Source organism: Prionailurus viverrinus, chromosome A3 (genome assembly GCF_022837055.1).
Source record: "Prionailurus viverrinus isolate Anna chromosome A3, UM_Priviv_1.0, whole genome shotgun sequence".
Taxonomy (NCBI): domain Eukaryota; kingdom Metazoa; phylum Chordata; class Mammalia; order Carnivora; family Felidae; genus Prionailurus; species Prionailurus viverrinus.
In genome coordinates this window covers 2139004-2166690 of record NC_062563.1, presented here as the reverse complement: position 1 = coordinate 2166690, position 27687 = coordinate 2139004, and the positions used below count along the sequence as shown (strand labels likewise).

Here is a 27687-nt window from a genome sequence, read left to right as displayed (position 1 = left end):
ACGGGGTGCCGGGCTGGGGGCTTTGCGGAAGGCAGCCCCCTCTCTGGGCATCCATCTGGCAGGGCTGCGGGGAGCCTTCCTGGCGCACATCCGCGCTGCGGCTCCAAGAGCCCGGCGGCGAGTCCGGCAGCGCCGGCCCGTGGAGAGGAGGCCAGGCTGTGCGCGCTTCCTCCCGAGGAGACAGACGCAGAATCCAGAAATAGCGGCCCACGTTCCTCGTCAGCGTCTGTGGAGCCTTCTTCACGCCCACGCCCGCCCGAAGCCTAGCCTCGCTCCGACAGCGACGTCAGCTCGGGCGGCTCCCCTGGGGGGCCAGGGGGGCCCCCGCAGGCGGCAGAACCCAGGCCCGGCCCAAGCCCATGGTGCCCAGCTCTGCGGCCGCATTCGGGACATGGCAGTGTTTCCTGCGCACCTGTTCTGCTCTCCTGTGTTTCTGCTGCCCTTGGGGTGCTCCTTCAGGCACATAGGGGGTATCGGCCCTGGGAAAGGACCCCAAGAGATCACCTGCCTCTGCTTTGAAACCCTAGAACTCGGATTGCAGAAAAGGCTGGGGAGAAGGCAGCCTGACCTGGTCAGCTCCCCAGGCTCCCAGAGACCCCCAGGACGGGTTCAGGGACCACTGTGGCCTTCCTGCTCCTAGACCACCGTGGCCCCCAGCCAGCCCTCCAGGAGTGGGAAGGCCCTCTCCCTCTCTGGCAGCTCCCTTGGAAAAGCCGAGGCCTTCCCTCACAATACCTGCTCCTGCCACTCTGTCTGCGGGCACACTGCCCGGGGCCCCCCAGTTCCTGAGAGCTGGGGGCATCCCAGGGCATGGGGCAGGGCGTGGGGCAGGGACCGGGCTCCTCTCAGGTGAAGCGCCTGCAGCTGTCTGTAGTTCGTGGGGTCAGGCCCCACCAGGCTCCCGGGACACGGGTCTGGGCCTGTCTTCAGCAGCACCCACCCCCAGACCCGAGCCCCGACGGTCCCCACCCTCCACCCATGCACACAGCTCCCCCCCTGCGCTGAGCCCCCTGCGCCGTGTTCTCCTCCCCCACCTTCTCTTGTCTTTTCCAAGACTTCCTCGAGCGCTGTCTTCATTTCAGCCAGCCGCCCTGAGGAAGTCACAGTGATGAATTAGCAGAGCCCGGAACACTCCTCCTGCCCGCTCCTCCGGCCCACGTCTGCAGAGGTTCTCCTGACGGCTGCATACTGGCTGCAGCCGCAGATGAACAGGCGTGGTCCCTGCCCTGGTTCTTTTCTACGGGAGAGTCAGAAGTTAAACATGTAATTCTTACGTACACAGAAGCTGGGAAAAGGTAAACCCAGTGAAAACGGCATGTGTATAATAGAAGGTTCTAACCTTTCTGGAATGCCACGCTTGTGCATAGTAGGAAGGCATAACGATGATGATTTCATTCATCAGGCAAACTAATTCTCACTAAGATGTTAATGGTTGATAGAACAGATGGATTATTCCCCCAGGAGTAGTTGTTTTTGATGGATAACACCTGAAATGGTATCCCCTCAAGTCAGAGGGTCTGCTCACCACTGTAAGATTCCAGATAGTTCCGTTCAGCAGTGGCTACACTTGTGTTCAAACGCTGGCAATGTGGAGATGTGGGTGAGACAGGTCCCAGTGGAAGGTGGTCTGTGAAGGGGCGCGTTGGGAGTCCAGAACGGGGTCAGGCTGCAGGAGACCCTAACGTCAGGCCTGGGGTTGGCCTCGGTTGTGGGGGTGCAGGGAGGATGAGCCTTCTGGGGTGGTCGCACTTCTCTGCCTGGCTTGTCCCTGGGGACACTCCCCTTCTTCCTCTGAGGGTCACAGTGGCCAGATCTGTCCCCAGGGCCCCCACCACGTCTTCGATGGTGCCCACAGCACCCCCACACCCAGCTCCGGCAACTTTCTCCAAAACACAGACGGAAATGACTTAAACAGAGGTGATTTCCAGGGAGGAGTTGAGAAGAGGATGTGCTTCAGTGGGACTGTGGCTCTGGGGCTGCCGCGGGTGATGTCGGGGGGCTGACTGCTCCCCCAGACTCTACTGGCGGGTGCGGCCTGTCTTGGATAAGGCCCGGGCTTGTCAAGCCATCTCATCACGCTGCTCTGTGGATGCTCCCTTGCTGCCTGCCGCATGCCAGGCCCACAGCACAGTCCTCAGGGATGCCAGGACCCATTCCACCTGCCCCAGAGGCCCAGGTCAGAGGCAGGTGGCGTGCTGTCTGGGTGGAGGAGGGGTCCTGGCCCCAGAGGCCCAGGTCAGAGGCAGGCGGTGTGCTGTCTGGGTGGAGAAAGGGTCCCAGAATGGAGTATTTCAAGCACCTTAGCAGAGAATTAAAGCTCCTTCCCTAGTAGGTAGAGGGGCTGCTTCCTACTCTCTCTTACTCAGACCCAACAAGGCCCCTTCTCAGCCATCGTTCCTCCTTTCCATGGGAAGTGACCGTGAGGTAGTGCTGTGGTGTCGTAACAAAAGTAACCAATCACCTCCAAACTTAGTGGCTTCCAAAAGAGTGAATGAACGCTGATCACCGTGTGGTTCGTCGGCTCATGAACTTGCGAGCAGCTTAGTTGGGTGGTTCCGGCTCAAGATGCCTCGTGTGGTTGTAGCCAAGCTGGTCTCCAGGGGCTTGGTGGGGTTCTGGGACCCACTTGCAGTGGGGCTGGCTGGTGCTCCGTTCCCTGCCAGGCGGACTCCCTCCAGGACTCCAGGCAGATGCTTGGGCATCCCCACAACATGGCTGCTGTTCCCCAGACGTAGCCTCCAGAGAGAGAGCGGAAGGAAAGCCCCAGCCTGCTTATGGCCCAGCCTCAGAAGTCCCACGTGTTCATTTCTGCCACATCCCTGGTGGCTACACAGGTCAGCCCTACTCAGTGTGGGAGAAGTGGCCGCCATTGCGGGATTGACTGCTACAGTGGGGCAGGAGAATCAGGAGAAGGCAACCAAGGATGTGTCTGCCAGCAGTCCTGGGGACAGGTGAGGTAGGAGGTTCCCTTTTGCCTCCACGCCTCCTCTGGGGGTCCCATCCACGCTCCTCAGTCCCCCTGCCCCATCACCTCGTACGCCCTGATCTCAGTTCAAGGACATGTTGGCCCTGTTGACTCCCACTACGGTGACCCCTGACATCATGCAAAAGGACGCCTGGACGAGGGCCTCAGCACTGAAGCTGGCTGTGTAATGGACCCAGGCCCTGGCCTGGGGAGTGGGCAGTGGGGTTTGCACTGGCTGCTGCCCAGGGGAGCCCGTCCACTCCGTCTGGATTACTGCAGCTTTCTAGCAAGTCTGTAGTCAGGTAGCATCAGCTCTCCGACTTTGTCCTTCTTTAATACTGTGGTGGTTATGCTGGCTCCTTTGCCTCCTTTCCATATACACTTTTTAGAATCAGTTTGGGCAAATCCCCAGAGGAGCTTCCTGGGATTTTGAGTGGGGCTGCAGTGGATCTATAGATCAAGCTGCAAAGAACCGACATCCTGACAATATTGAGCCTCCCTATCCATGAACATGGACTATCTCCACCTTATGTAGTTCTTCTGTGATTTCATTCATCAGAGTTTGGGAGTTCTCCTCGTACAGATCTGAAGTGTATTGTGTTAGATTTGTACTTAAGTATTTCACCTCGGGAGGTGCTAATGCCAATGGTACTGTTTTTAATTTCAAATTCCACTTGTTCCTTGTGTATAGGAAAGCAATAAGCTTTTGTGTATTAACTCTGTATCCTGTAACTTTGCCATAATCACTTCTTCTAGTTTTGCGAAGACAGTCTTCTTTCTTCCTTCCCAATCAGTGTATCTTTCGCTTCATTTTCTTGATGGTCTAGCAAGGACCTCACGTGTATTGTGAAAAGCAGTGGCAAGAAGAGACATCCCTGCCTTGGTCCTGGTCTGAGGAGGAAAGTTCTGAGTTTCTTACCATTAAGCGTGATGTTAGCTTTACGGCTTCTGTGGATAGTCTTTATCAAGTTGAGAATATAATCTCCACTCCTAGTTTCCTGAGACTTGTTATCATGAATGGGTGTTGGATTTTGCTAAATGCTTTTTCTGCACCTGTTGACGTCATCCTGTCATTTTCCTTTGTTAGTCTGTTGAGGTGATGGGTTACATTCATTGATTTTCAAATGTTGAGCCAGCCACGCATACGCGGGATAAACCCACTTAGTCATGGTATATGTTTTTAAGTACATTATTGGATTTGGGGCGCCTGGTTGGCTCAGTCGGTTAAGCGTCGCACTTCGACTCAGGTCATGATCTCGCGGTTCGCGAGTTCAAGCCCCGCGTCGGGCTCTGTGCTGACAGCTCGGAGCCTGGAGCCTGCTTCGGATTCTGTGCCTCCCTCTCTCTCTGCCCCTCCCCTGCATGCTCTCTCTCTCTTTCTCTTTTTCCCTCTCTCTCTCAAAAATAAACAAATATTAAAAAGAAAAAAATTTTTTAAAAGTATCCGTGCATGATGGAGATTTGGTTAAAAAGTAAAATGCTGGTCTTTCAGCGGATGGACTGGACGGCTCAGGGCCTGCCCCCTCCACGAACGCAGGCTCCACGGGACAGACGGGCCTGGGCTGGCACCCCTCCCAGGACCGCACCTGCCTGGTGGTCGGTGCCCAGCAAGTGCGTAGACGCGGGAGTGAGTTCACAGAGAAGCCCCAGGGCCCCGATCCCCGCCTCCCCGCCTCCCGCCACCCCTGCACCAGACCACGTGGCCGGCTGCCCAGATAGTGAGCCCAGAGACCACCTGCTCCTCCCGCCCGGAGCGTGTGAGCAAACGTGTGGACCTGGGCCCAGGCCAGCAGGGCCTCCGGGAGGTGGCGGGCCACCGTGCGCTTCCCGGGGAAGCGAGAGCACAAGAACGCCGTGGACAGAGCCGTCGTTGCCCCTGGACCCCCGAGGCGGCTGTCCGTGCCCACAAAGCCAGAAATCGGGGCTGCAGCAGGCAGGGACGGCTTCTCCTTTCCTCTTTTCACAGATGGCACAAGCTAATTATTCTCATTTGTGTAGCACCTTACACCTCTGTAGATTCTTTTCAAAATGTTGGAAAACAGATGATCACGTCTGTTTTTGTAGCCATGTGAGAGATTTTCATTAACAGGATCGGGCAGGACCATCTGTGTATTTAGTGAAAAGTTTGCCACCAGCCGCGAGTTTCGAACTTTGAGACAATAGCTGAGGGGGCGGGTTTCACCTGTCTGCTGGCTGCCTGTTGGTGGGGGAGGGGCTGGGGGATGCAGAAGGCGTTGCTGGCTGGGCCTCGGAGCTTCTCGGCTGGCTCCCCTCCACTCAGCGGGTTCCCCCAGCCCAGACTGGTGATAACCAAGCCAGAGAACTTTCCAGAAAAATTGGTAGCCAGAAACCGCTCTGCTGCCAGCTGGCTGTGCGGCCTCAGGCAAGTGAGCTCGCCTCTCTGAGCCCCAGCATCCTGGAGAAGTTGCGGCTCGTGGGCTCTCAGGGCGCCCTGTCCTAGGGAGCGATGATGAGGGCATTTAGCTTTGATGGAAGGTTCTGGAGGATGAACCACACAGCACGGTGAGTCTGCAGCCACAACAGGCCCTCCGTCTTCATGCTGCTTCTGAGTCGTCTCTCCGTGGCAGAACACCCCTCGTGGCAAGCTTCAAGTATGTATTTATGCAATCCGTAATTAAAGCGATGCAGATCGATGAGCAGGGACCTTGCTCCGTGAACCGAACAGCCCCCCACTCTGGGGCCGGCAGGCTGCTGAGGTGGCAGCCTGAGTAGGGGGGTGGCGGGCCCTGTGCGGAACCAGCGCGGGCCGCCTTCTCGCAACGCTGCAGGCGAGGTGACCCGCTGTGGCTCACACCCATTCGTTCGCTCGGCACGTGCTGGGCCCCGTCCTAGGAGAGCCGGAGGGCAGGCCCACCCTCAGGGAAGGGGTGTCCTGGGCTGCTGGAGCAAAGAGCCACGATTTTAGTGGCTTCAAAGAATAGAAACCTATTGCCTTACAGTCCTGAGGGCAGAAGTCCACAGTGAGGCCACAGCCGAGGTGTGGGCAGAGCTGGCTCCCAAGGGAGGCTCTGGCGGAGAGTCCTCGCCCGGCCTCATCCAGCTCCTGGAGGCCCCTGCACAGCTCGGCCCCTGCCCGCCTCTCTCTGACCTGCTCCCCTCGCCGAGCCTCCAGCTCTGACCGCCTGCCTCCCCCTTGTAGGACCCTTGTGACTACCGCGAGGGCCCCATCTCAGGACATGTCACGGAGTCACATCTGCCCCGTCCCCGTGGACCACTTTGAGGGGTTCTGCCCCCCCGTGGAGGGAGACAGGCTACCGTCCCGCAGGTTTGTGGAGCCCTGGGTAAAGCCCGTGTGTGCTGGGCCAGAAAGCGCAGCGAGGTATGGCAGGGAGGATGAGGAGAGGCGTCTCTGCAGAAGCGACATCCCACCTTCGGGGAAAGAGACGGCCAGCCTTGGACACGTGGGGACCGGCCAGTGCCAACGTCCTGGATGCTCAAGGTGGATACTTACACACCGAGATGAGCGACAGAGACACCTGCCCCACAGTGAGGGGTGTGCACAGGAGGGCGGGCGGGCGGGCGAAGCCCAGACAGGGCTGACACTGCAGGCCGAAAGGAGGTGGAGGGGGCTTTGGTACACAGCAGGCTGGGAGGCTGGGCGAGGCCGATGATGAGACCCAGTGGCCTGTACGACCTTGGTCCCAGGGTGAGGGACCTACAGGGAAAGGGGCAGGAGAGGGAGCCTTGAGGTTTGAGAAGGACCCTGGACCTTGGGGAGTGAGGATCAGCCTGGAGCCCGGGGGGCAGGGGACGGTGGGGGTCTGCCCGGCCTTGGTGGGAGGGCAGCGAGTAGGTGAGAGGTGCGGTGGGTGCTGGGAGAGGGTGCTTGGGAGCACACACGGGCCCGGGCTAGGGCAGCAGTGATCCAGAGCAGCCCGGACAGGGCGGGATGGCAGCCGGGGTCTTGTGCAGGGTGTCTGGCCTCGTTGTGCAGTACAAGCTCCCCAGCCCCTACTCCTCACGCCCTTCTCCCCACCCGCGCTCCTCACCAGCCTAAAGCCTGTGTCACACATCCTTGTATGGGGGAAACAATCCTGCCGGCATATCCCTGGCTCTGCAGGAGCGTCCACTCCCAGGGACGACCCATCACCAGCTGCCCGGGGCATCCGTCCCCAGGCCGCCAACAGAGTGAGCCCCGTGGCTGTGGCCAGAGTTCCTTCTTGAATGGGTAGGAAGTCATGGTTTTTATAATGTCATTTATTTTGAGAGAGACAACAAGCATGGGAGGGACAGAGAGAGAGGGAGAGAGAGAGAATTCCAAGCTGGCTCCACACTGTCAGCACAGAACCTGACGTGAGGCTCGATCTCGTGAAAGGTGAGATCATGACCTGAGCCGGTATCAAGAGTCAGATGCTCAACCGCCTGAGCCACCCGGGCGCCCCAGAAGTTGTATGTATTCGTGTTAGCGAGCCACTGGGAACAAATAGCAGAACTGTCCCTGACTCACCAGGGACGGCCCTGGGACTTGAGACTGGGCAGTGAAGGCTGAGAGAAGGCTCTAGAAGCTTCCATGCAGCCAGGGTCGGTTGAACAGAGTTGTTTTCTCGGAGCCAGCCTTTCCCACCCCGACATTTCAGAAGCGCCCGATCTTTATGCTATCTGGGCAAATAAACAAAATATGCACACGCAAAAATGATGCTTTCCGTGTGCTCAACCTGACAGAATGGCCCATGTCCCTGCCCCTGGACGTTCGCGGGGTTCTCAGAGCTGGGGCCACTGACCTGTCACAGAGAAGAAGGTGCTGCCTGAGCAGAATCACTAGGTCCTGCTGCCCTGTCTGGGGCGCAGGGGGAAGGGGCACCTTCCCCAGATCCCTCGTGTGTCCCCTTCCCTAAGACCAAGCCACAGTCTTGTCCTTGTTCTTTCCTACAAGGCAGGGCCGGTGAAACGGGGCCCCTCTGGGTGTTGGAGGGCAGGACTCGGGTCACACCAAGTGTCGCCAGCGGCACATCTCCGCCACACCCAGACCCCCTGTTGGGGGCGGCGCCACGGCTGCCTCACCACCCCCCCATCCTGCTCTGCCATGTGGGACGCCCCACCCCCAGCCACTCACGGCAGCCTGCCCTGGGCACAGCCAGATGCGAGGACCCCAGCAGAGCGTTCACATTCGTGCAAAGGGTGGCAATGCCAAGCAGCGTGCCCTCCGCTGCCGGGGTCAGCGGACAGTCCTGGTGAAGCCCGTCAGTCCACACGGCCTGCTGCCCCCACACTCGGACCCGCACTCTGGCCTTGGAGGCCGTTGTCCCCTGAATGCTAACTCTCAGACTAACAGTTAACTCTCAGTTAACAGCGGCTAACTCTCAGACTTTGTGATTTGCCATGACGGACGCCGTCTCCTGCTCGTTCACACACCTCCATGCCCAGGGCGCTGGCCAGCAGGTGAAGTGACAGCCACCCTGAGGACTTGGCTGCCCTGAGCCACGGAAACACTGCACTCGGCAGTCACGAGTGGTTCTAAGTCCTCGGAACCTGGTGCAGAGAGGACCCTCCCCGCCGCTTCGGTGCTCACGGGGGGCACTGGCAGGAGCGAGTGACCAAAACCGTATCCAACCCCCTGACGTTACCTGCAGCCAACGGCTTTGCATTTGAGAGCAGCACGTAATTGTGAGCTTCGGTGGGCTCTAATCAGAGATTTTTTTTTCAAGCTTTGGCAGTTTTTGTTCGTTACCAACACAGAGAAAGACTCAGCCCCACTGTTTGGTGGCTGGATGTACAAGTGCATCTCCAAGGTGGGCAGTCTGGCTGCAGAATCTTCCGGGGTCCGACTCAGCCACGGACGCCTGTGAGGTGTTTATTCCCTGCTTTCAAAAACACAAGCTGTTATTCCCCCGGAAGAGCATGTAATGTGCGAAAACATTAGGGATATTGCAAAATGGTTGCGTGAACAAACTGGAAATATTTCAGCAAAGAATTAACCTTCCTTCGCTTCCTTCCCTCCCAGCCTTGCAGAGAGATAATTTCTCCCAGTCTTTATCTTCTTTCCCTATGTAATTGCTGCTTTAAATCACAAAGCCTTGAGCGTTGTGAATGCAAACCGCACAGAGCTGTATTTAGACCATGCACACCTACGAAGCCGCCCTCTCCGGTCCCCCAGAAGAGAAACCACGGGAAGGTGCAGGGAGTCGGGGTTCTCTCGTCCCCGAAGTGCGTGTGAACATCCGCGCTAATGTTGTAAGACAAGAGGGGCTCGTGGCTTTCTGTGGACGCCTTTGTTCTTTCCTTCTGAAGAATGGATAATTCCTGGGAGCTTGTGTTCCGCTCATAATTGTTTTTTAAATTAAGTTACACTTTGCAGCCCTGACTCTTGAGATAAAGACACGTCTGGTGGGGGAGCACCTTGCCTTTGTTAAAAGGAAGGAAGGTGATAAGACGTTGCTTACTTGCAGTTTAAACATCCACCTTGCCACTTTGCGTCTTGTTATCGTGAAAGTCAGCGTCTTCTTTTCACTTCCCTGTGTCGCCGAGGAGGAGGAGGAGGCCGGGAGCCAGGGCGGTCCCTGGGGGCTGGAAGGTGCTCCCACATCCCACCCCCCGGTGAGTCCCCACATCCCCGCCCCCCACTTGCTTCCGCTGCCTCCAGGCCAGGCAGCCGGCTGCCTGCCGGGCTTTGTGCTGGGCTTGTTCTCCCGATTTATCTCATTTAATCATGGCAAACGTCCTGCCGGGCAGGGCTGGCTCCGAGAGAGTAACCATTAGCTTGGCAACCTCTTCGTGGCAGAGGGTCCAGAAATCTGACCGTGGGCCCCGGGCTCAAGCCACGTGGTTTTGGGGTGCCGGCGCTGGGTCAGGCACGATGCTCAGAGACGTTTGCACGCTCTCCAAGGCCACACAGCTCGCCCTGCTGGCTCCCGGGCCTCAGCTCTTGGCAAGGCGGCATGCTGCATGCTCTTGCACTGTGATGCACGTAGTAGGTGCTGATCACATAGTAGGGACTCAGCGAGGCAGACTGCACAAATCTCTCTTCTCTCAGCAGCCAGAAGAGTCTGGTCCAAAGCCTGTCGTTTCTTTCCAGGGAAAGTCCGGGAACCCTCTTTGGCCATCTTGGAGCGTGCGCCCAGAGGGAGCGAGGCCCGCTGGGCGCAGACTGAGTTTGGGCCGGGTCGGCTTGGCCAGGTGGGTGGGGTTCCCCTCCGCCTCCAGCCTCCTCCGTTCTTGTTGCCTAAATCATCTGAAAAATATCACTCCTGCTTCATTGACCTTTCTGCAAATTTTAATTTACACTCAGGAGTAAAATGTCATATAATTTTTATGCAGCTGGTTGAGCTGCCTCACCACCATATTACACAACAATCCTTTATCAAGATTTCGTGTCGAACTTGTACAAGGGATAATTACCTTGAGATAAACTCTTCGTTTGCCTGACGTTCCACACGGGGCTCCCTTAGGGACAGGGTCTGCAATTGCTGTGTTGCTCTGTAAGGGACCGTAGATGTGGTCTGGGGATCGGGCCAAGGACCGTGTGAGGCCAGGATCCATCACCTCCAAAATGACTTCGTTAACTGGCTGTTTTTCCTGCCAGGACAACGTCACCAAAGTGGAGCTTTGATGGGCAGGGACCCACCCAGCGCAAGACTCTCTCCCCAGGCAGTGGGACTTAAAGGCCATCGCTACCGACTGGCCCCTGTCGGAGGAGCAGGCTGTGTGACAGTGTGGGTCACCGCTGCACAAATGTCACTGCTGCTCGAGGATAGAAAAGGAGAAATGCCAGAACCTCCCCCTTCGGGAAACATGCAGCTAACGTGGGAGAAGGAACTGGAAAGGCAGAGAAGCCTGGAGGGCCTTTGAGAGCCACGTACAGGTGCGGACGCCTGGCTGGGATGGAGTGGCAGGCAGCTGGAGGCAGCCACTAAAATCGTTTCTTTAGACGCAGGACTTCCTTTGGGCCTTAATCTTCCCGAGCGCCATTTTCTTTATTGGAAAGAGTAGCCGTGCCTCTCCGTGTCGTGGCAGGCACCACAGTCAAAGCTGACGGTCACACGAGCAGCCGTTGCCAACCTTGCTGTGTCCACATTAAACATTACCAACATGGCATTGCTCTTCGGTCCTCAGGACACATGGCAGGGTCTCACTCCCTCATGACTTTGGTGTGGGGGTCGGCCGCAGGATTTGCTGTGGCGATGGGAGCAGAAGAAGGTTGGTCCCTCCTGGGAGGGACCTGAAAGCCAGTGAGGACTCCCCAGCCCGGGGCCTCCCAGACGGCCCATGTCACGTGATTTGGGAGATGTTTGTTACTTCGGCTTAACGGAGCCTCTTGCTGACTGATGCACCCTGAATCCCCAACTCTCATATTATGCAGCTCTCCTGGCCTTTCAGGACTTCCCAGACCCTCGCCTGCTCTAACCTGCACTGGAAATGTCCCAGACGGACACAGAGTGACCACTGTCACAGATGCAAAACTATGTCCCTGCCCCTCCCCCACTAGCCGTGGGCCCATGTTCCTCAGACCTGCCTTGGACAATGATGTGACGCATAGTGTGTGGCCGGACACCCGGCTGGCTCAGTCGGTAGAGCATATGACTCTTGATCTCGGGGTCCTGAGTTCCAGCCCCACGTTGGGTATAGAGATTACTTTAAAGAAATATTTTTTTTTAAGGCAAAAAAAAAAAAAAAAGAATGTGCAGCGGTTTCCTTTGCTTCCTTTAGAAACAGGATTTGGATCAGGACCACGAGCTACATGAGCTCTTTCTTCTTTGGGGTGACCCTTGACTGACAAAGAGGATGCTTCCATGAGTCCTTGTTGGGGGGCAATTCAGCCCTTACCACTGAGCAGTTCTGGTCATGAGCCTGGTAAACATGTCCCCAAGTCCCAGTCACTCGCAGAGCCCCAGGTGTGGTCAGAGGCCCATCCTGGAAGGAGCCCCATTTTTTCTGAAGAACCCCTTCATGACACCCCCAGGGCCTGGTGGGGCCCCAGATGGGCCCAGGGCAAGGTGGACCCTTGGCCTCTACGGGGCTGCCCCCCTCTGCCCCAGGGTCGGACTGGCTCCTGCTTTCCCGTCCAGGCTCCCCCTCCATGAGGACATCAGCCCCCTTCTGGGGCTCTCCTGGTACCTGACACCACGGAACCCCTAACAGGCCACCATTTTCAGTGTATTTGTGGGCCTGAGGGGAGGTGGTCGGCTCCCTCCCCTGCACCCTGAGACTCCTGAGAGCAAGTCTGCACTTTTCTGAAGGCCTGCCCAGCCCCGCGGAAGGCATGGGCACGGGGGACAGACCAGATGTTTCCGCCCTTGGCCTGCAGCCACCCCAAGGTGTGCTCGTCCCAAGGGGGTCCCCACACGCGTCAAAGCCCACGTGGTGTGAATACACCTGGGACACCAAGGTCTGATGACATGAGACATGGAGATGGAGGTCTAGGCTGTCTGTGTGATTGAGAGAAGGGAGAAATGTGTTTGCCTTTCCTGAGTTCCTTTTTATTTACTTTAGGAAAATGGTTGGCCAGCGACCCGGCTGTATTTATAGAGGGAGCAGGCCGGTGAAGCTCAGGGCCACGGTGACACCCAGCCCCGACGAGCCCAACCTCAGGAGGTGCCGGGCGAGTGCGGCCGCCGGCACCCGGAGAAGCCCAGACCCTCGTGGCCCACCCAGACTCGGTCGGGGCCCCGCTCAGAACCCCGAGGCTTCAGGATTTGTGAGCTGAGAGCCGCTGGGAGAAGTCCTCCGGCTTCCAGCTCTTGGCGGTGGGGGGAGGACGCGCCCCTGCGAAATCCGGACGCCCTTGCCCCCCTGCAGCCTCACATCCTGCTTTCTGAGTCGCGGTGGCCCTTCCTGACGCACACGGCCGGCGTCCCCCACATCACAGGACGAACAAGTGGGCTTATCCCACGCCGCGGGGGCTGCGTGTGGTTGGTGCGGTGCACAGTGGGGCCAGGACCTGGAGGGTTCCCTTGTGCCTCTAAATTCTCCTCCTGGTGTGAACGTCTGCAGCCAAGGGCAAAGGGTTAAGCACGTTTTGTTTATTTGTGCGTTTTTAATTTACAAGGGCCCAGGGGCGCCTGGGTGGCTCAGTCGGTTAAGCGTCGGAGTCTTGATTTCGACTCAGGTCATGATCTCATGGCTCGTGGGTTCAGGCCCAGCATCGGGCTGTGCGCTGGGGGCCCAGAGCCTGCTTGGGATTCTCTCTCTCTCTCTCTCTCTCTCTCTCTCTCTCTGTCTCTCTGCCCCTGCCCAGCCCGCTCGCGCTCTCTCTTGCTCTCAAATAAATAAATGTAAAAAAAAGAGGGGTGAAGAGACCCAGGAGAGAATGCTCTTTGGCGCATCTGGGGCGTGGATGAGTTGGGGAGTAGTCCCGTGTTCTCTTCTGTCCCATCCGTCCCATGCAGACATCCAGCTCAGGAGGGGCGCTGTCTGCAGGGAGAGCCACGCATGCACATGTGAACCCTAAGTGTGCACGTGCACCTGTGCGTGTGTGTTCCTCTGCCCCCCACCCCGCTCCTGGTCTCCGAGCCCAGGGCCTTCCTGACTGTCCTTGCCCCTTGGTGCCCTGTCTGTCTTACTCTTCTCTATAACTTTGAGCGCCCCCTAAGCTGCCCCACGACATCCCGTTTTCTGTCCCCTCCAGTAGAACAGGGGCACTATGAGAGCGGACCTGGCCTTGCCTACTGTCTCCCCACTTTGGAGAACAGAGGCTCTGGAAGGAGGCAGCAGGGAAGGCGAGCCAGGCCACTCGGCACGCACACAGGCAGGGTGGACAGACGGTAGGACCCGTCCCACAGATAGCCCACGGGGGCCGTGGTGGCCGCAGGCCTTCCCGGCAGGACGCCGGCCCCACACTCAGAGCCGGACTTTCCCCTGGATCACAGCCCCTCATGAATGGTCAGTGGGGCCACCTCCCCAAACCTCACAGGGGCCTCAGATACCACATCCTCCTCAGGTGTCTGGAACAGCTCCGTGGGAGCTTTGAGAAGAAGGAATTAAATTGTGAATGGGTGACTCAGCCAGAGAGGGATGCCTTTAAAACACAGCCCCAGGGGCGCCTGGGTGGCTCAGTCGGTTGAGTGTCCGGCTTCGGTTCGGGTCCTGATCTCGCGGTTCGTGAGTTCGAGCCCCGCGTCGGGCTCTGTGCTGACAGCTCGGAGCCTGGAGCCTGTTTCGGATTCTGTGTCTCTCTCTGTCTCTGCCCCTCCCCCGCTCATGCACGCGCACGCGCGCTCTCTCTCTCTCTCTCTCACAAATAAATAAACATTAAAAATTTTTTTAAAAATTAAAATAAAAAAAAAAAAAACCCAGAGCCCCAAACTGCGCTTTTGGTGAAATGGAGTAAAATTATAAAGCGGGTCTGGAGGTCATCAGGAATTGCGCCCTTTCTGGCGGGCTCCCCCCTCTGCACAGAGGACTTGGGGTGGGGCGGGGGAGGTGGCCTCTGGGGACAGGAAAGAGGGCCATCTCTCTACCTGGGCCTTAGCGGCGGCGAGTGATTTCATTAGCTCAGTCCTGATGTGAAGGTGCTAATGAGAGGGAGGCTGGCGGTTCTAAAAATAGTCGGTCCTGTTTCCTGGCTGTGAAGGGCACCCCCGGGCCTGGCTCCCCTGAGCCCTGGCTGTCAGCTCCAGGTCTTCCTCACCACCTCACGCATGTGGCATTCAGTGTGTGACAAGAGCCCAGCCCCCGGCCCTGCACGAGGGCGCTCGTAAACCCAGAGCGGGGGTGCAGGGCGCCCCAAACCCGCCCCTCTCGCAGCCGCAGGCCTGCGTGGGCCCCGGGTGCCGGGCTCCCGTCGGTGGGGCCAAGCTGTCCGGCGAGCCCCGCGGTGTCTGCCTTAACGCTATAGTGACCGCCATCACGTTTGGAAGGACAGGGAAGGGGCGCTCCTGGTGGCTGGGGGTCAGGCGAGCAGCAAAGCGGGGGGGCCCCCCTCATCCCCGGCCCTGCCACTCACTGGCGTGGACCTCGGGGTCCAGTGACCCTCTGTGTTTCTGAGGTTCACTCCTGTGAAACAGAAAATCCCAGGACTCATTACGGGTTTGTGAGGGTTCGGCCAGGTCACGTGCTCCTGGTGCCTGGCAGGGACCTGAGTGAGTGAATGAACGAACGAATGAATATTCACAAAATGTTCCTTCGTGACAGTTCATGAAACGTTGCTTTCACATGTTCAATAAAACATACCCTTCTTTTCTTAATGGTCAAAACATCACCGCTGTTTCTCCACATGGGCTCCCGGAACCTTGGACGAGAAAGCAGAGGTCCAGACAGGGACAGCCACCCCTCCCGGGTTCTCGATGCACCCCCATTTCCTGGAGCTCACCCCCAACATTTGGGGCCATTAGGACGACTCCCACATCCCTGCATGTGGAGATTTGGACCGAGCGGCCCCTCCTCCCTCCCTCCGGTGACCCTGGGCAGAGCCCATGCAACGGTCCTGGCCCTCGCTGGACAGAACACCCGTCCCCAGCCCTCCCGCCTAGCTGGGCGCCACCAGCGGTCATAGCCGTTAAGGTCGATGTCCTCCGGGGGGCCTCCTGCGGCGTGTTTTAATGGGGCCCGGTCGCGTCCCCTGCTTGGCTGGGGGTGGGGGGACCGGCCGACGTCACGTTCTGCTCAGGCCCCTGCGAGGGTGGGAGGGCCGCCTTGCTGGACACGTCTCCACGCTCTTTCTGACGGGACATCAGTGCGAGGTACTAATGAGGAGCTCAGACGGCTCCCCGGGAAAGCACTGAGGCATAAATAACCCCCCTGAGACCTTGAACCTTTCTCCGCCACCCCATTTCGGCACATCCAACGCACCTGCGCCTTTGTTTCCTTGAACAGAGGACCGTTAATTAGTACCCGGACCTAGAGAACTCGCTGTCCGTGCGTGAGCTCAGGACCGTGCTGAGACTGGTCCCCCGCCCTGGGTCCCCACGCGAGGGCCGCACGCACACCCTGCTGCCTCTCCCTAAAGTGCCCCCAGTTCCCACGCGGCACCAGAAATACGAAATAAGGTCGTCAAGGGTCCTTGAGGGCAATATGGAGCCTGGGGGCATGCTGGAGGACACAGGTCACTCGGACTAGGGCACACGTGCGTGGCCACTTTGGCTGGTTTTTCTCGGGCAGAAAGAATGTCCTAGAAGAGGCACAGTCAGTGATGGCTGGGGCATGGCGTTCGATTCATTACGAGGAAACCCAGCGGGAGAGGCAGGTTTTATGTTACCAGCCGTAAATGAAACAGCATGAGAGGCTCCAGTGTTTTGCTTCCAAATGGGATTTTTAACATTTCTGAGATGGCGTGTTTTCTCTGGAGAAGGTATGTCTAATGGATAGTGAATATCCATTTTTAATAGGGTTTTTTAAGCAGTTTTAGATTTACGGGAAAAAAGAGCAGAGAGCTCGGAGGGTTCCCATCCACCCCTCTCCCTACCCCCGCACAGTGTCCCCCCTGATTCACACCTCGCGTTCGTGGGGGGTGTCGTTATAGTGGGCGTGAGGCAGTGTTGATGGGTTATAGTTAACTGCAGCCCGTGGTTGAAGTTGTACTTGCCGTGGGCTTGGACAAGCGCACAGTGCCACGAATCCGCCCTGGCCACCGCTGATCTGCTTACGGTCTCCTTATTTCGCCCCTTCCGGAACGCCGTGGAATCCGAGTCACACGGCGTGGAGCCTGTTCACACTGGCTTCCTGCACTTTGTGATGCGTCTCCCCCTGGCTCCTTAGTTCATTGGATATTCATCTCCGAAGCTCCTGGAAATGGGATTTGTGCGTTTATCCCCCAGCATCTCTCAAGCACCTGCTGGGCGCCACGGCCCTGGAGGTCGCCCTGAGGAGTGCAGGCCCTGTGCCCAGCAGCCCAAGCTTGCAGGCTGGCGGCCGTGGCCGGAGCCAGACGAAGCAAGCAGGGTGGCCAGCTGTGGGGACACAAAGGACAGCCCCCCACAAGCTGCAGGGGAGGGGGGGGGGACGTGGAGCGTGGCCAAGGCTGGGTGGGAGGGAGCATCCCCGCATATGGCGTGGAGACACATGGCACGTGTTGTGGGGAGAAACACGCCCAGGTGGCCGAGCCCTGGACGGCTCGGAGCGGGACAGGTGGGGCAGCTCGGGTGGCCGATGGTGGAGACGCTTGCCCCACACAGGACCTCTGAGAGCATGCACCCCACTTCCCCCTACGAAGCTGGAGGCAGAGGCTTGTACACATTCTGTGCCCGGAGGAAGCTTGGCTGTTATTTTTCATGCTCAGACATGAATAACACGCTGAGCCAGTTTAGAATGAATCAGCTCGGCTTTGTGTTGTCAGCTGCTGGTTTGGAGACGGGACGGGAGGGCGGAGGGGCCCGTGTCTGCGGGGCCCGTGTCTGTGGCGGAGGGTTAGGGTCTTCTGAGCAGGCGGAGGCTCCGGCTCTTGTCGGAACCTTACAAATGGAGCGGAGGGCTCTTGTCGGAACCTTACAAATGGAGCGGAGGGCGGGCGGCCCAGACGGGGCGGCAGGTGCAGGGGTCGAGCGTCACCCAGCTGGGGGCCTGCAGCCGTGACGGCCAAGGGCCAGGGAGGAAGGGTCGCACTTGGTTTGAATGCACGTGAATTCAAAGTTTTTGTTTTTAAATAACGTTTCTGTTTGTATTTGAGAGAGAGAGAGAATGAGCGAGAGACAAAGAGAGAGAGACAAAGTGTGACCGGGGGAGGAGCAGAGAGAGGGAGGCACAGAATCCGAAGCAGGGTCCAGGCTCCGAGCGGTCGGCACAGAGCCCGACGCGGGGCTCGAACTCACGAATTGTGAGATCATGACCTGAGCCGAAGTCGGACGCTCAACCGACTGAGCCACCCAGGTGCCCCTCACATCAATTTAAAGTTCAAAAGGCCCCGTCGAAATCCCAACAGTGCTCACCTCATGGACGTGTCCTCCGAGGGGTGGGTTCTCCTGGTGCTCGTGAGGTCGCAGGTGGCACCGTGGAGGGCAGCAGGGGACTCCCGGCACTAGGACATCTGCAGTGAGAGGGGCATGACCACGAACGCCTAGCTCATGTGTCCAGAACATGTCCTCCCGGGTGACGTGCGCTAGCCACCTGCACGGGGGGCCTGCCTGTCTCCCCACTTCCTCCCTTGCACAGTTCATGGCTTGGCACGGGGCACCCGCTGTGGAGAAGGTCAGCAGGTTCACACGCACTTTGCTGCAAATGACACTTTTCCAATTTCCGTGAACACATGGCTGCTTCGGGAATCTGGACGGGGCAAGACGGTGGCAGAGGACAAGACGACCAGCCGCGAGTCCCGGGACTCCGTCCTGTCCCCGAGGCACCCTCGCCAGGTTCCGGCACATCTGCGGGTGGCCACATGCAGGCCGATTGCTCCCGGGCGTCAGTCCGGTGGGGCACAGGCTTCCCGGACTGCAAGTGGTGGACACACAGGTTCCACGACCCGGCCTCCTGCACCCCACACACAGGAACCCCGCTTCTGCTGTGCACCGTGGTCGTGGGCCCGTGTCGAGCGGAAGGCCCCACGGAGGAAGGGGCATGTGCAGCATCGTGTCTGTGTTTAAACACACGGGTCAGAAAACAGTCCGGAGGGACATGCAAGGGTCCCGGTTGCCTGAGGTTTCAGTGAGGCCCCCGTGCGTTCGGAGGCCGCAGGGGCAGCGGCAGACTTGAGGCCTGTGAGGCAGCCCCTTCTTAGCGGGGGTCCTGCTCGGGCACCGCCAACATGCATGACCCACATTAACAAAACCCGCCAAACATCCCTCTGCTTTTTACTATCCCTGTGCCCCAGCAACTCTAAAGACGTCCATGGGGGCAGACAGGTTCACGTCGCACGGCCTCTGTCCCTGGGAAGCCACTGGAGAGCATGAAGCTCTGAGAGAGAGGGGTCAGCAGCTGAGATGAATCCGGGAAGACTCCCTGGAGGAGGCTCACGTGGCGGTGAAGGGTGTTCCGGGCAAGGGGAGCCTGTGTCCCAAGGCCCAGTGCTTGGAGCGTTCGGCCAGCAGGGAGGAGGTCCTCTGTCAGGGGCCGGGGGGCTGGTGGGGTGAGCACAGCCCTGGGCATCCAGCCGGCTGACCTCTGTGCCACACCTGTGGGGCAGGGCTTTCACCTGGAGGAAGTGGTGGGAGCTGAGCCCCGAGTGGGGCTGGGGGTGACTGCTTGACCGTCCTCGCTGAGCCCTTAGCTGCAGCCTCAGCTCACATCCCTGAGGCAGGGGTCCCTGGGTGGGGGGGTGGGGGCTCGCTGGGGAGAATCGGCTGGAGAAGAGGTATCCGTGGGGCCCTCGACACAGAGTGGCCCCCACCAGGGCCCCTGCTCACGACCTCCTCTCCAACCTTGATCTTCCCCCCAAGTTCCGGTGGCCCCAGGCTGCCCTGACCTCCTCTGGCTCCCCAGCACCTGACCATAGAGGTGCAGTGAGTGTGGGATGGATAGATAGAGGGGGTATGGAGGGAAGGAAGGGTGGGTGGGTGGGTGGGTGGTTAGGCAGAGGGAAGGAGAGAAGGGAGGGAGGCAGGCAGGCCGACTCTATCGGGTGAAGTTATCCTCAGCCCTGTCCCAGCTACGAGCTCGCCTCTGGCTCATTTGATCTCTCTCGGCTCACCTAACAAGGAGAAGAATCAAAAGGGCCCCGTCTCATCAGCACAACGCAGTTCTCCAGTGGAGGCACAGCCCACGGCCTCTCCGTAAATGTCAGGCGGGCGCTGCCGTAGACGAGGCAGAACCGCGCGCCCCTCGCCCGCGGTTCCTGGCGTGCCCCCCTCTTCCCACGGAGGAGCAATTAAAAGGAATGAGGGTAAAGGGTTAAACGTGGGGCCTCTCGAGGAGGGGTGACGGGCTTCCTTTCACCGGCGCGTTTTCTGCATCAGCCGGGCGAGCGTGGCCGCACACGTCTGCTGTGAGCCAGCGGGGCCGGGGCCGGGGAGGGATGAGCCGGTCAGGTTTTTGCACCATCCTGGAGAAATGAGAGAGGCGGCACGCCGAGGGTCGGGGCGTCGATTAACGGAGCACTAAAAGCGCCCGGGGCCCGTGTACAGAACAAGGGCATCTTGTAAGGGGGTCAGTAGGGCTCGCGGGGTCACTCGAATAAACGAATGCGTTCTAAAACATAATTAACCGTCTTCCGGCACGTAGAGGCCGCTTCGCATTACGGTGAGGACCCGGAGTAGTTCGTTCTTGTGGTGCGGACATTCTGTGGGTCGGTGACACTCCCAGGAAATTCTAGAAACACCTGGAGCCCTGAGCTCTCCCAGCGTCGTGCAGACATCCCACACGCGGACAGACGCTCCTCACTCCTGTCTGTTTAGGCAGCGATGCCAGAGAGCTTCTGGAGTTCGAGCTCAGACGTGGCCTCCTTCGGGAAGCGTCCCTGCACCCCCGAGTGCCCTCCCTGCCCCTCACTTGGGACCCGGGTGTCTGCACTTTGTGTGCAGTTGTGACACCGTGCACCGTTCTCCACGAGGTCAGCGCTCCTGCCCCCGGCACCCCCGTGAGCACCCTGGTCTGTGCCTGGGGCCGAGACGGTGAGAGCTGGGGCCAGGAAGGGGGAGGGCTGTGGGCGAGGGCCACATGCCTCGGGCTGGTCCTCAGGCCTCTGTGGGAGAAGGACGGGCCCTTCTAGGGCGGTCTTTCTCCATGGCAGTCCCGCAGCCAGGACCTGGGGACTCAGGGAGCCCCAGGAGCTGGTTTTCATTGACACAGAACTCACAGACCATAAATCTCACCATTTCACAGTGAACAGTGACGCTCAGGATGGTCACGGTGATGAGTGGCCGTCACCTCCACGTAGTTCCAACACTTTTTACCGCCCCAAAAGAGACCCTGCACCCGTTAGCGGCCACTCCCGCCCTCCTCCCCCAGCCCCGGGCGCCACCAGTCTGCCTTCTGGCTCTGCGGGCAGCCCGCCGCGGGCAAGGCCAGTGGTCACGGTCTCCAGGTGGCCTCGTAGTCAGCAGGCTATTTAAGCTGGTTGGATGACCCATGAGAGGCCCCCTCGGGGGCCCCAGGACCAGGGTGGGGTGGGTCCTAAGGTCCCGTGGCGCCTCCCTGCGCGGTGTCCCTGGTTCGTGTGTCCCCTCTGGAGGGACCCTCGCCCACAGTCCTTGCTCTTTCCCTCTTCCTTCGCTCCTTCTGTTCCTGGCTCTTGGCGTTCTTGTCCCAAGCAGACGTGTCTGCAGTGGGTGCTGGGGCCTTCTGCTCGGGGTCCTGTGATCCACTCTGTGGCTAAATTTTGAGGCCATGCTTCTGAAGTCACAGTGGCGGATGCCTAGCTCAGTTCACTGGGCCGTTTTTACGGCCAGAAACCACTATGACCCTGTCTTCACATTGGCCCCCAAAAGGGGTGCCTCGTCCACTCAGGACACTCCCTCAGCTCGAGGCTGCTGAGTGGCAGGCGGCCCTTCCTTCCTGGGGCAGAGCTCTGCTGATCCTGCGTGGATTATGGAGGGGGGGTGTCCCAGTTCAGCCGACTCTGAGAGGCTTTGGGCATCCTTTGCAAGCACCTCCCTCAGCCTGTGCTGGTCTCTGCCCGCTTGTTTTCGTTCCGGTCACCTTGCAACAGCCCCTGCTACCGTCATGCTAGTTCTGGGGTCCTCGAGACCCCGCGCTGCCTCTGCCACAGGACCTTTGCACATATTGCCGGTGTGGCCTGCCCAAGCCTCACAGGAGCTGTCTCATCCCTCTAATCGTAGGGAAAGCATTCCCCGCCCACCAAGTCTGGGTCAGGCTCTCCTTCGCCACCGGCATGCTTCCCTTGGGAGTGTTAACTTTCTGATGTAATGACTCGGTTCGTTTCTGACCCACCCCACACCCTAACCTCTACCTGGCAGCGACTGTGTTTGGCTTTGGTGCCTGTTGTATCTGTAAGTGAATTGTTTCTGGTACTAGAATGAGTGAGTGGGGTTACTCTCGTGAGCTCCGCGTGCGCAGAGCCACCTTTAGCGTGGGGCAGCGCCTTCCCACAGACTCCACGCGGGTCCTGGGAGGGTAGGGCAGGCAGGGAGGCCACGGAATCTCCACCAAACACTCAAACAGGCCCTCCGAGGGGGACCAGGACAGCAGATACTGACACTTACACGGCGCACGGGAACCTGCGTCCGTGACAGATGGCCGGGCAAGTGCATCCCTGCCCTTTGTGTGGATCGGCAGCGTCCCAGCGGGGGGACCACGAGCCCGGAATGCCGATCGGACTCCGCTCTGCGCTGCCAACCTCCTGGCGAGGGGAGAGGAGCAGGGAGGCGGCCACAGCAATGAAATCCCTCAGGACACTCAGTGCGTTTTCTGGTGCTGAGCCCGCCCCCAGTGTCCAGCCAGGGGTCAGACGCAGCTACCACCGGCTAAGTGTTGACACGTCAGGAGCAGGGGGGGACACTGGCAGGCGGTGAACGCAGCAGCTCACGCTCTTCCCTGGGCCTCTTCCCGGGACAGAACATGAGCTTGAAGATCAGATGTGTCCTGTCCAGGCCCCGCCCGCCTCCACAGCCAGACGCCAAGAGCTGCTGCGTCCACACCTCCGGCTGGGGAGGGGCAACGGGGCCCCGGGTGTGGACGCAGATCCACGGGGTCAGAATCCCAAATGCTAGCTGACCCCACCCATCCTGCTGGGCTCCCGTCGGCACCCTGGGGACCCCCAGCCTGGTCTGGGGCCCCCTTACTGGCCCGCACAGCAGCCTGTGTGCCTCAACCAGCCAAGCTGTCATTTTCCGGCCACCCACGCACGAGCCTCCGCTCTGTTGTGCCCGGGTAGCCCCAGTGCCAGGCACCAGGAGGCCACGGATGTTTATGGGATGGGCGACCCTGCGTGTCCTTGGCTGAGAGCCTTTGCTCCCCTGGGCCATCGCATAAGACAAGCGGGCACTTACCGGTCTGTCCTGTGCCTGGTGAGGCGCATCCCGGCCACAGCGGGGACAGAGCCAGATGCTCAGAGAGGCCGCTGCTTGTCAAGCGCAGACCTGGGTTCAGGCCCTTACCCCAGAGGGGCCCGGACGGGTGTGGACGTGGCCGTGGCACACAGCCTCCCCGCAGCACACGTGGCACTGGTGATCTCTGGTGGCACAGGGTCGGCCAGGCACTCACCGGGGAAGATCCTGGGGCAGGCAGCCCGCCCGAGTCCTGCCCCCAGGGCCCACTCCCCGGCCTCCCCCGCCACGCTGGCTGTGCGGGCCAGGCTGCCACCGGGGGGAGCCGGCCGTGGGGCCGTGGCTGTCTGTACTTAGATTATTGGTTTTCATGTCTCTCAGGACTCCTGTCTCTTGTCAGGTTTGTTTAAAACTAATGGAAGTAATTAGCAAGCCCTAGAGAGACGCGTGCAGCAGGTCGGGGCTGGAGGAGGACGATCCTGCGTCGCTGCCCAGGACAGGAGGACGCAGCTCCAGAGCAGGCCTCCTCCGGGGGTCCTGGGGACTCCGGGGGAGGGGGGACTGCGCCCTTTCCCCAGGGGCGACTTTCCCCTCGGAGGTAGTGCTGGGCCGCCCGTTCCAGAGGGGCTAGTGCTGTAGACCCCCTTCCCACCTGCAGATCTCAGGCCTCCCAGGGGCCTGGGGGGCCGCAGCCCCAGCGACCAGGTGCAGGTACCACCCCAGCAGCACAGTTGGTGCTTGAGATACACACAGAGCCGGACTAGGAGGGTCTCCCTGGGGCGGCGTCCGGGAGCCCGCAGAGCCCATCTCCCCCTCCTGCCGCTTCGAGAAGGTGCGAAGCGTCTCCGGGCCTCAGTGTCCCCATCTGCGGAATGGGGACGATGCCGCCTGCCAGCTGTGCCTTCCTCTGGAGCGGGAGCGGCCGTGCCCAGCAGACCACCCGGCGTCCAGCTGAGGGGGCCCTTCCCAGAAAGCCCCGGCCTGAAGCAGGATGGACGTGCAACCCGAATCTACTCCGAGCAGGAGTTTCTCTGCGTTTGTTGGTTGTATCAACATCGAGGGAAACGTTTCTGACAGAATCTCCTGGGACTTTAAATTTTTTCTGGACTGACCCTGGCCGTTCCCCTCGCTGCCCGGGGCAGGGGGGCGGGGAGCGTTGCGGGGAGGCCTCGCCTCCTGTCATAGCGACTCTGTGCCCGCACTATCCTCAGCCCCAGGGACACAGTGGGAAGCCAGGACAGCGGCCCTGCCCTCACATGCGTGGCCGTCCAGGTGGACACGGGCAAGAAGCACAAGGCTTCTCCCAGGCAGAACGGGGTGGTGCACTACAAGGGGCAGGGGGCGAGGGCTGGCCCGGCCCTGGGGTCCGGCGCCTTCGGGGTGGGCGGGTGTGGGAGGACCCCGCCAGAAACCTGCAGCTTGGGTGTCTGTCCCGAGCCAGCCTGGAAACCCAGCCAGGGTGGAGGCCATTCTCAGACCCTCATGCCGGCCTGGCCTGCGCAGGAGCTCGTGGGCACAAGGCGCCAGGCAGCACCCTGACCCGAGGGTCGACAGGAGAGATGCTCCGGGCCACGCGGAGCTGCCTCTCCAGAGCCCTGACGTCTGGAGACCGAACCCCCTGCGGCTCCCGGCCCTGCGTGCCGGTGTCCGGGGGTTCCAGGCTGTGCCCCTTCCCACGTAAGCACCATGGCCGTGGGGGCGACCCCTCCCAGAGGGCGAGCCAGGTGACGAATGGCTATAGCCAGGCTTCTCCGTGTGCCCAAAAGGGTGCCCAGGGAAAGGCATGGCCTCCCCAGGACCCACAGCACTGCTCTGTGGGGACTGGCTGGGGGCCCTGTCAGACAGAGCGGTAACACATCCGCTTTTAACACCCACGAGCGTCGCGTGGCCGCCCGTGTGGGGCAGCCCTCCGTTTACCCCACGGGCTTGCTTGCTGGCAAGCTGCACGTCACAGGGCCTTGCGTGGCGCCACCTGTGGTGTCCCGGAGGGTCCCCCGTCCCCTGGGGACATGCGCCGTCCGAAGGGCCCCTGGGGACAGCACTCTGCGTTTCCCGTTGGGGCCATGCCAACTCTCCCTTGAGTTCACCCACACTCTCTGACGGTGTTTGGATGCCACAGCATCGCCCTTCGGTCTTGAAGAAATGCCGACCCTCCGTCGCTGTCCAGTTCCGTTAGCGTTGCTACAAATCTGCCTTCAGAGAACAAAGGGGCTTATTTATGTATTTTGTGCTAATCTCCCAACATTCCCAGGGCTGTCATTTGTACCCTTGTCAGTGACAATTGGGTGTCAGGAATGATTGATCCAGCTGAGTTTGCGGCTGATTTTAATTTCTGGGGAGCCACGAGCCACCCAAGCCCCCGGCGCCCTCGCCTTCTGTGCCCCCCCCCCGCCCCGGAGCCCAAGCACACCCTCCCGCCCTCGGGCCAGACCGGGTGCAAACGCCTGGCTTCGTCCCGTTTGAAAACATTTTTACTCGCACCCCACAGTGGGAGGTGTGGTGACTGGGGGGACGTCTCAGGTGAAGCACGTGAGATGACGGAGCGAGTGCGTTATTTATGCTTTCAAGGCAAAGCGACAATACGAGGTGAACGCAGGGGAGAAACGCGTTATCCACTGTAACCGTGAGATGCGTTTTTTAGTTTCTGGGATAAATAGTAATTAAATCACGTAAGCGGTGACAGTGAAATTGCTTAAAAAAGCACTTCTCCCGCCGTAACTGCTGAGAGACCCACATTTTTATAAATACTACGTAACTTTATCCATCGTTTCTATCAGCAGAATGCGGCACTGGCTGCTGGCGCCTCATAATTTACCTACCGTGGTGGCGGTGGCGGTGGCAGAAGCAGTCGTGTAAAAAAAAAAAAAACCGCGCCGATGTGGCCCCAGCGAACGCACGGCTCCCGAGGTGCCTTTTCCCGCGCGGAGCTACGATGACCGGCGACGGAGTCACTAGGAGGGGCGGGCACCTCGGTGCCTGATTCATGGTCGGGAAGCAAAGCCGTGCACAGGCCACAGCGTCAGCGTGCCGGCTGCTCCAGCCGCCGGGCGGCCGGGTCACCCGAAGGCCGCCGCCGGCCCCGGACCCGGCCCTGCCGCCCTGACAGAGCGCGCGGGGGTCGGGTGGGGTCCCTGAGGAAAGACACGCACCAGAGACCACAGCAGATCGCGGCCTCACTCAGAACACCGCTTTGGCCCACTCCTTCCCCAAACCCAGAGTCCTCGGGCTGAGGAAACGGACGCGTCGGGGCTCCGGAGGGTGCTGGGGGCACGAGGTTTGCAGGCAGTGAGCGGGGTCGGACGAGGGAGCGTTTGCGGGCAGAGCATCCCCGTGGCGCCTCTAACGGCCGGACTCGGGGTGGACGGAGACGCGGTGACGGGGAGGTGGTGTTTCTGAGGCGGGCCGCCCCTTCCCTGGGGGTAGAGAGAAAGCACGTTCCCTGAAGGTCAAGAAGTCGGCTAAATCATTGTTTTCCCCCGTGTTGCGCATCAGGAGACCCGCTGCTGAGGTGCAGCCACGTGAGCGCCCGTGATGCCCCCCTGCGCACCGGGCTGGTCCTGACCCTGTCTTCCTTTCCGCTTGCAGTCTCGTTCAGCAGCTGTCTGGGGACCAAGGGGACCCAGTATGAGACCAACAGCGTGGACTTCAAAGTGAGGGCGGACGGGACCGTCTTTGCCACCCGGGAGCTGCGGATCCCCTCCGAGCAGGTGGCCTTCACCGTGACCGCGTGGGACGGCCAGACGGCCAAGCGATGGGACGCCGTGGTGCGGCTGTTGGTGGCCCAGCCCTCGTCTGCGCGCCCAGCACACAAGGTAAGATGTGGCCCCACGCGGGGCTTGGCGAGTGGCCTCCCTCCTCTCCTTGAGGTCACTGTGGCACAGCATTTGCAGAGTCCCCTGAGCATGGGACACGCGGCGGCTGTGTCTGCCCAAGAGGACCATCAGACGGCCGCCTTCCCGAGGGACGCTGGCCTCACGGGCAGGCGCACAGGCCTGGTTTGATACGTGGCTCTCGCCCTCCTGACAGCCTTAAAAACCGAGGCCCCGCATTTCTGTGCCTCGCCGGGCGCCCCAAATTCTCCTGCCCGCGGCATTGGCCTCAGGCCTGGGGCTGCTGGGTGAGCGGGAAGTTCCAGCTTGCTTGGCCCCCGGGACAGGCCCGTGACACCCGGGCATCAGCCAGTAGAGGGAGAACATGGACCGAGACCCTCACAGCTAACAGGGCCCCCGAATTATCCTGATGCAATCAATGTATGCAGCGGGTTAGCAGAAAAGAACAGACCTTCAACTGCGTTCCCAGGCAGTCCCTCAGGAAAAGGCCCTGGGAAGCAGAGGGTTAAACCAAGTTGGTCAGATGCCTTTCTGTAGATTTACCCAGGGCCCCAGGGGCAGGCCGTCTGCAAGCTTCCCAGGCCGGCTGATCAGGGAACCCTCTTCCTGGAACACCTTGCAAGACGGGTGTGCCAAGGAACCCACTTTGGGAAAACAGGGACCTGTGTGTTGTTTATCCTGTATTTTAAACAAACTGGAGGTGGTTTACGTTTCAAGAGAAAGTGGCAGGGCACCTGGGTGGTCAGTCGGTCAAGAGTCTGACTCATTTCCGGCTCAGGTCGTGATCTCGCGGTCCGTGGGTTCGAGCCCTGCGTCGGGCTCTGTGCTGACGGCTCGGAGCCTGGAGCCTGTTTCGGATTGTGTCTCCCTCTCTCTCTGCCCCTCCCCTGCTCGCCCTCTCTCTCGGTCTCTCTCAAAATAAATAAACTTAGAGAGAGAGAGAAAGTGGTGACGGGGCAGATAGCTCTCCGTCCTCGGTGATGGGCTGATCCGCCTGGGAAGGAGGTCAGGTGCCCTTGTGGGTATACTGAACCAGGCATGGAAACGTGTTTCTAACACTGGTGCCCTAGAGACTCGCGAGCCTCACCATGTGGATGCTACAGACCCCAAGACAGACGGACGTGGTTTT

General features: G+C 59.9%; 1 protein-coding gene across 1 annotated transcript in view; it reads left to right on the top strand.

Moving 5' to 3' along the window:
* Positions 1–27687, top strand: part of CDH4 (cadherin 4) — a 537076-nt gene that overhangs the window by 357145 nt on the left and 152244 nt on the right. Inside the window, exon 5 of the mRNA XM_047852619.1 lies at positions 26314–26540. Within this exon, the coding sequence (XP_047708575.1) occupies positions 26314–26540 (227 nt within the window). The remainder of the gene's footprint in view (positions 1–26313; positions 26541–27687) is intronic.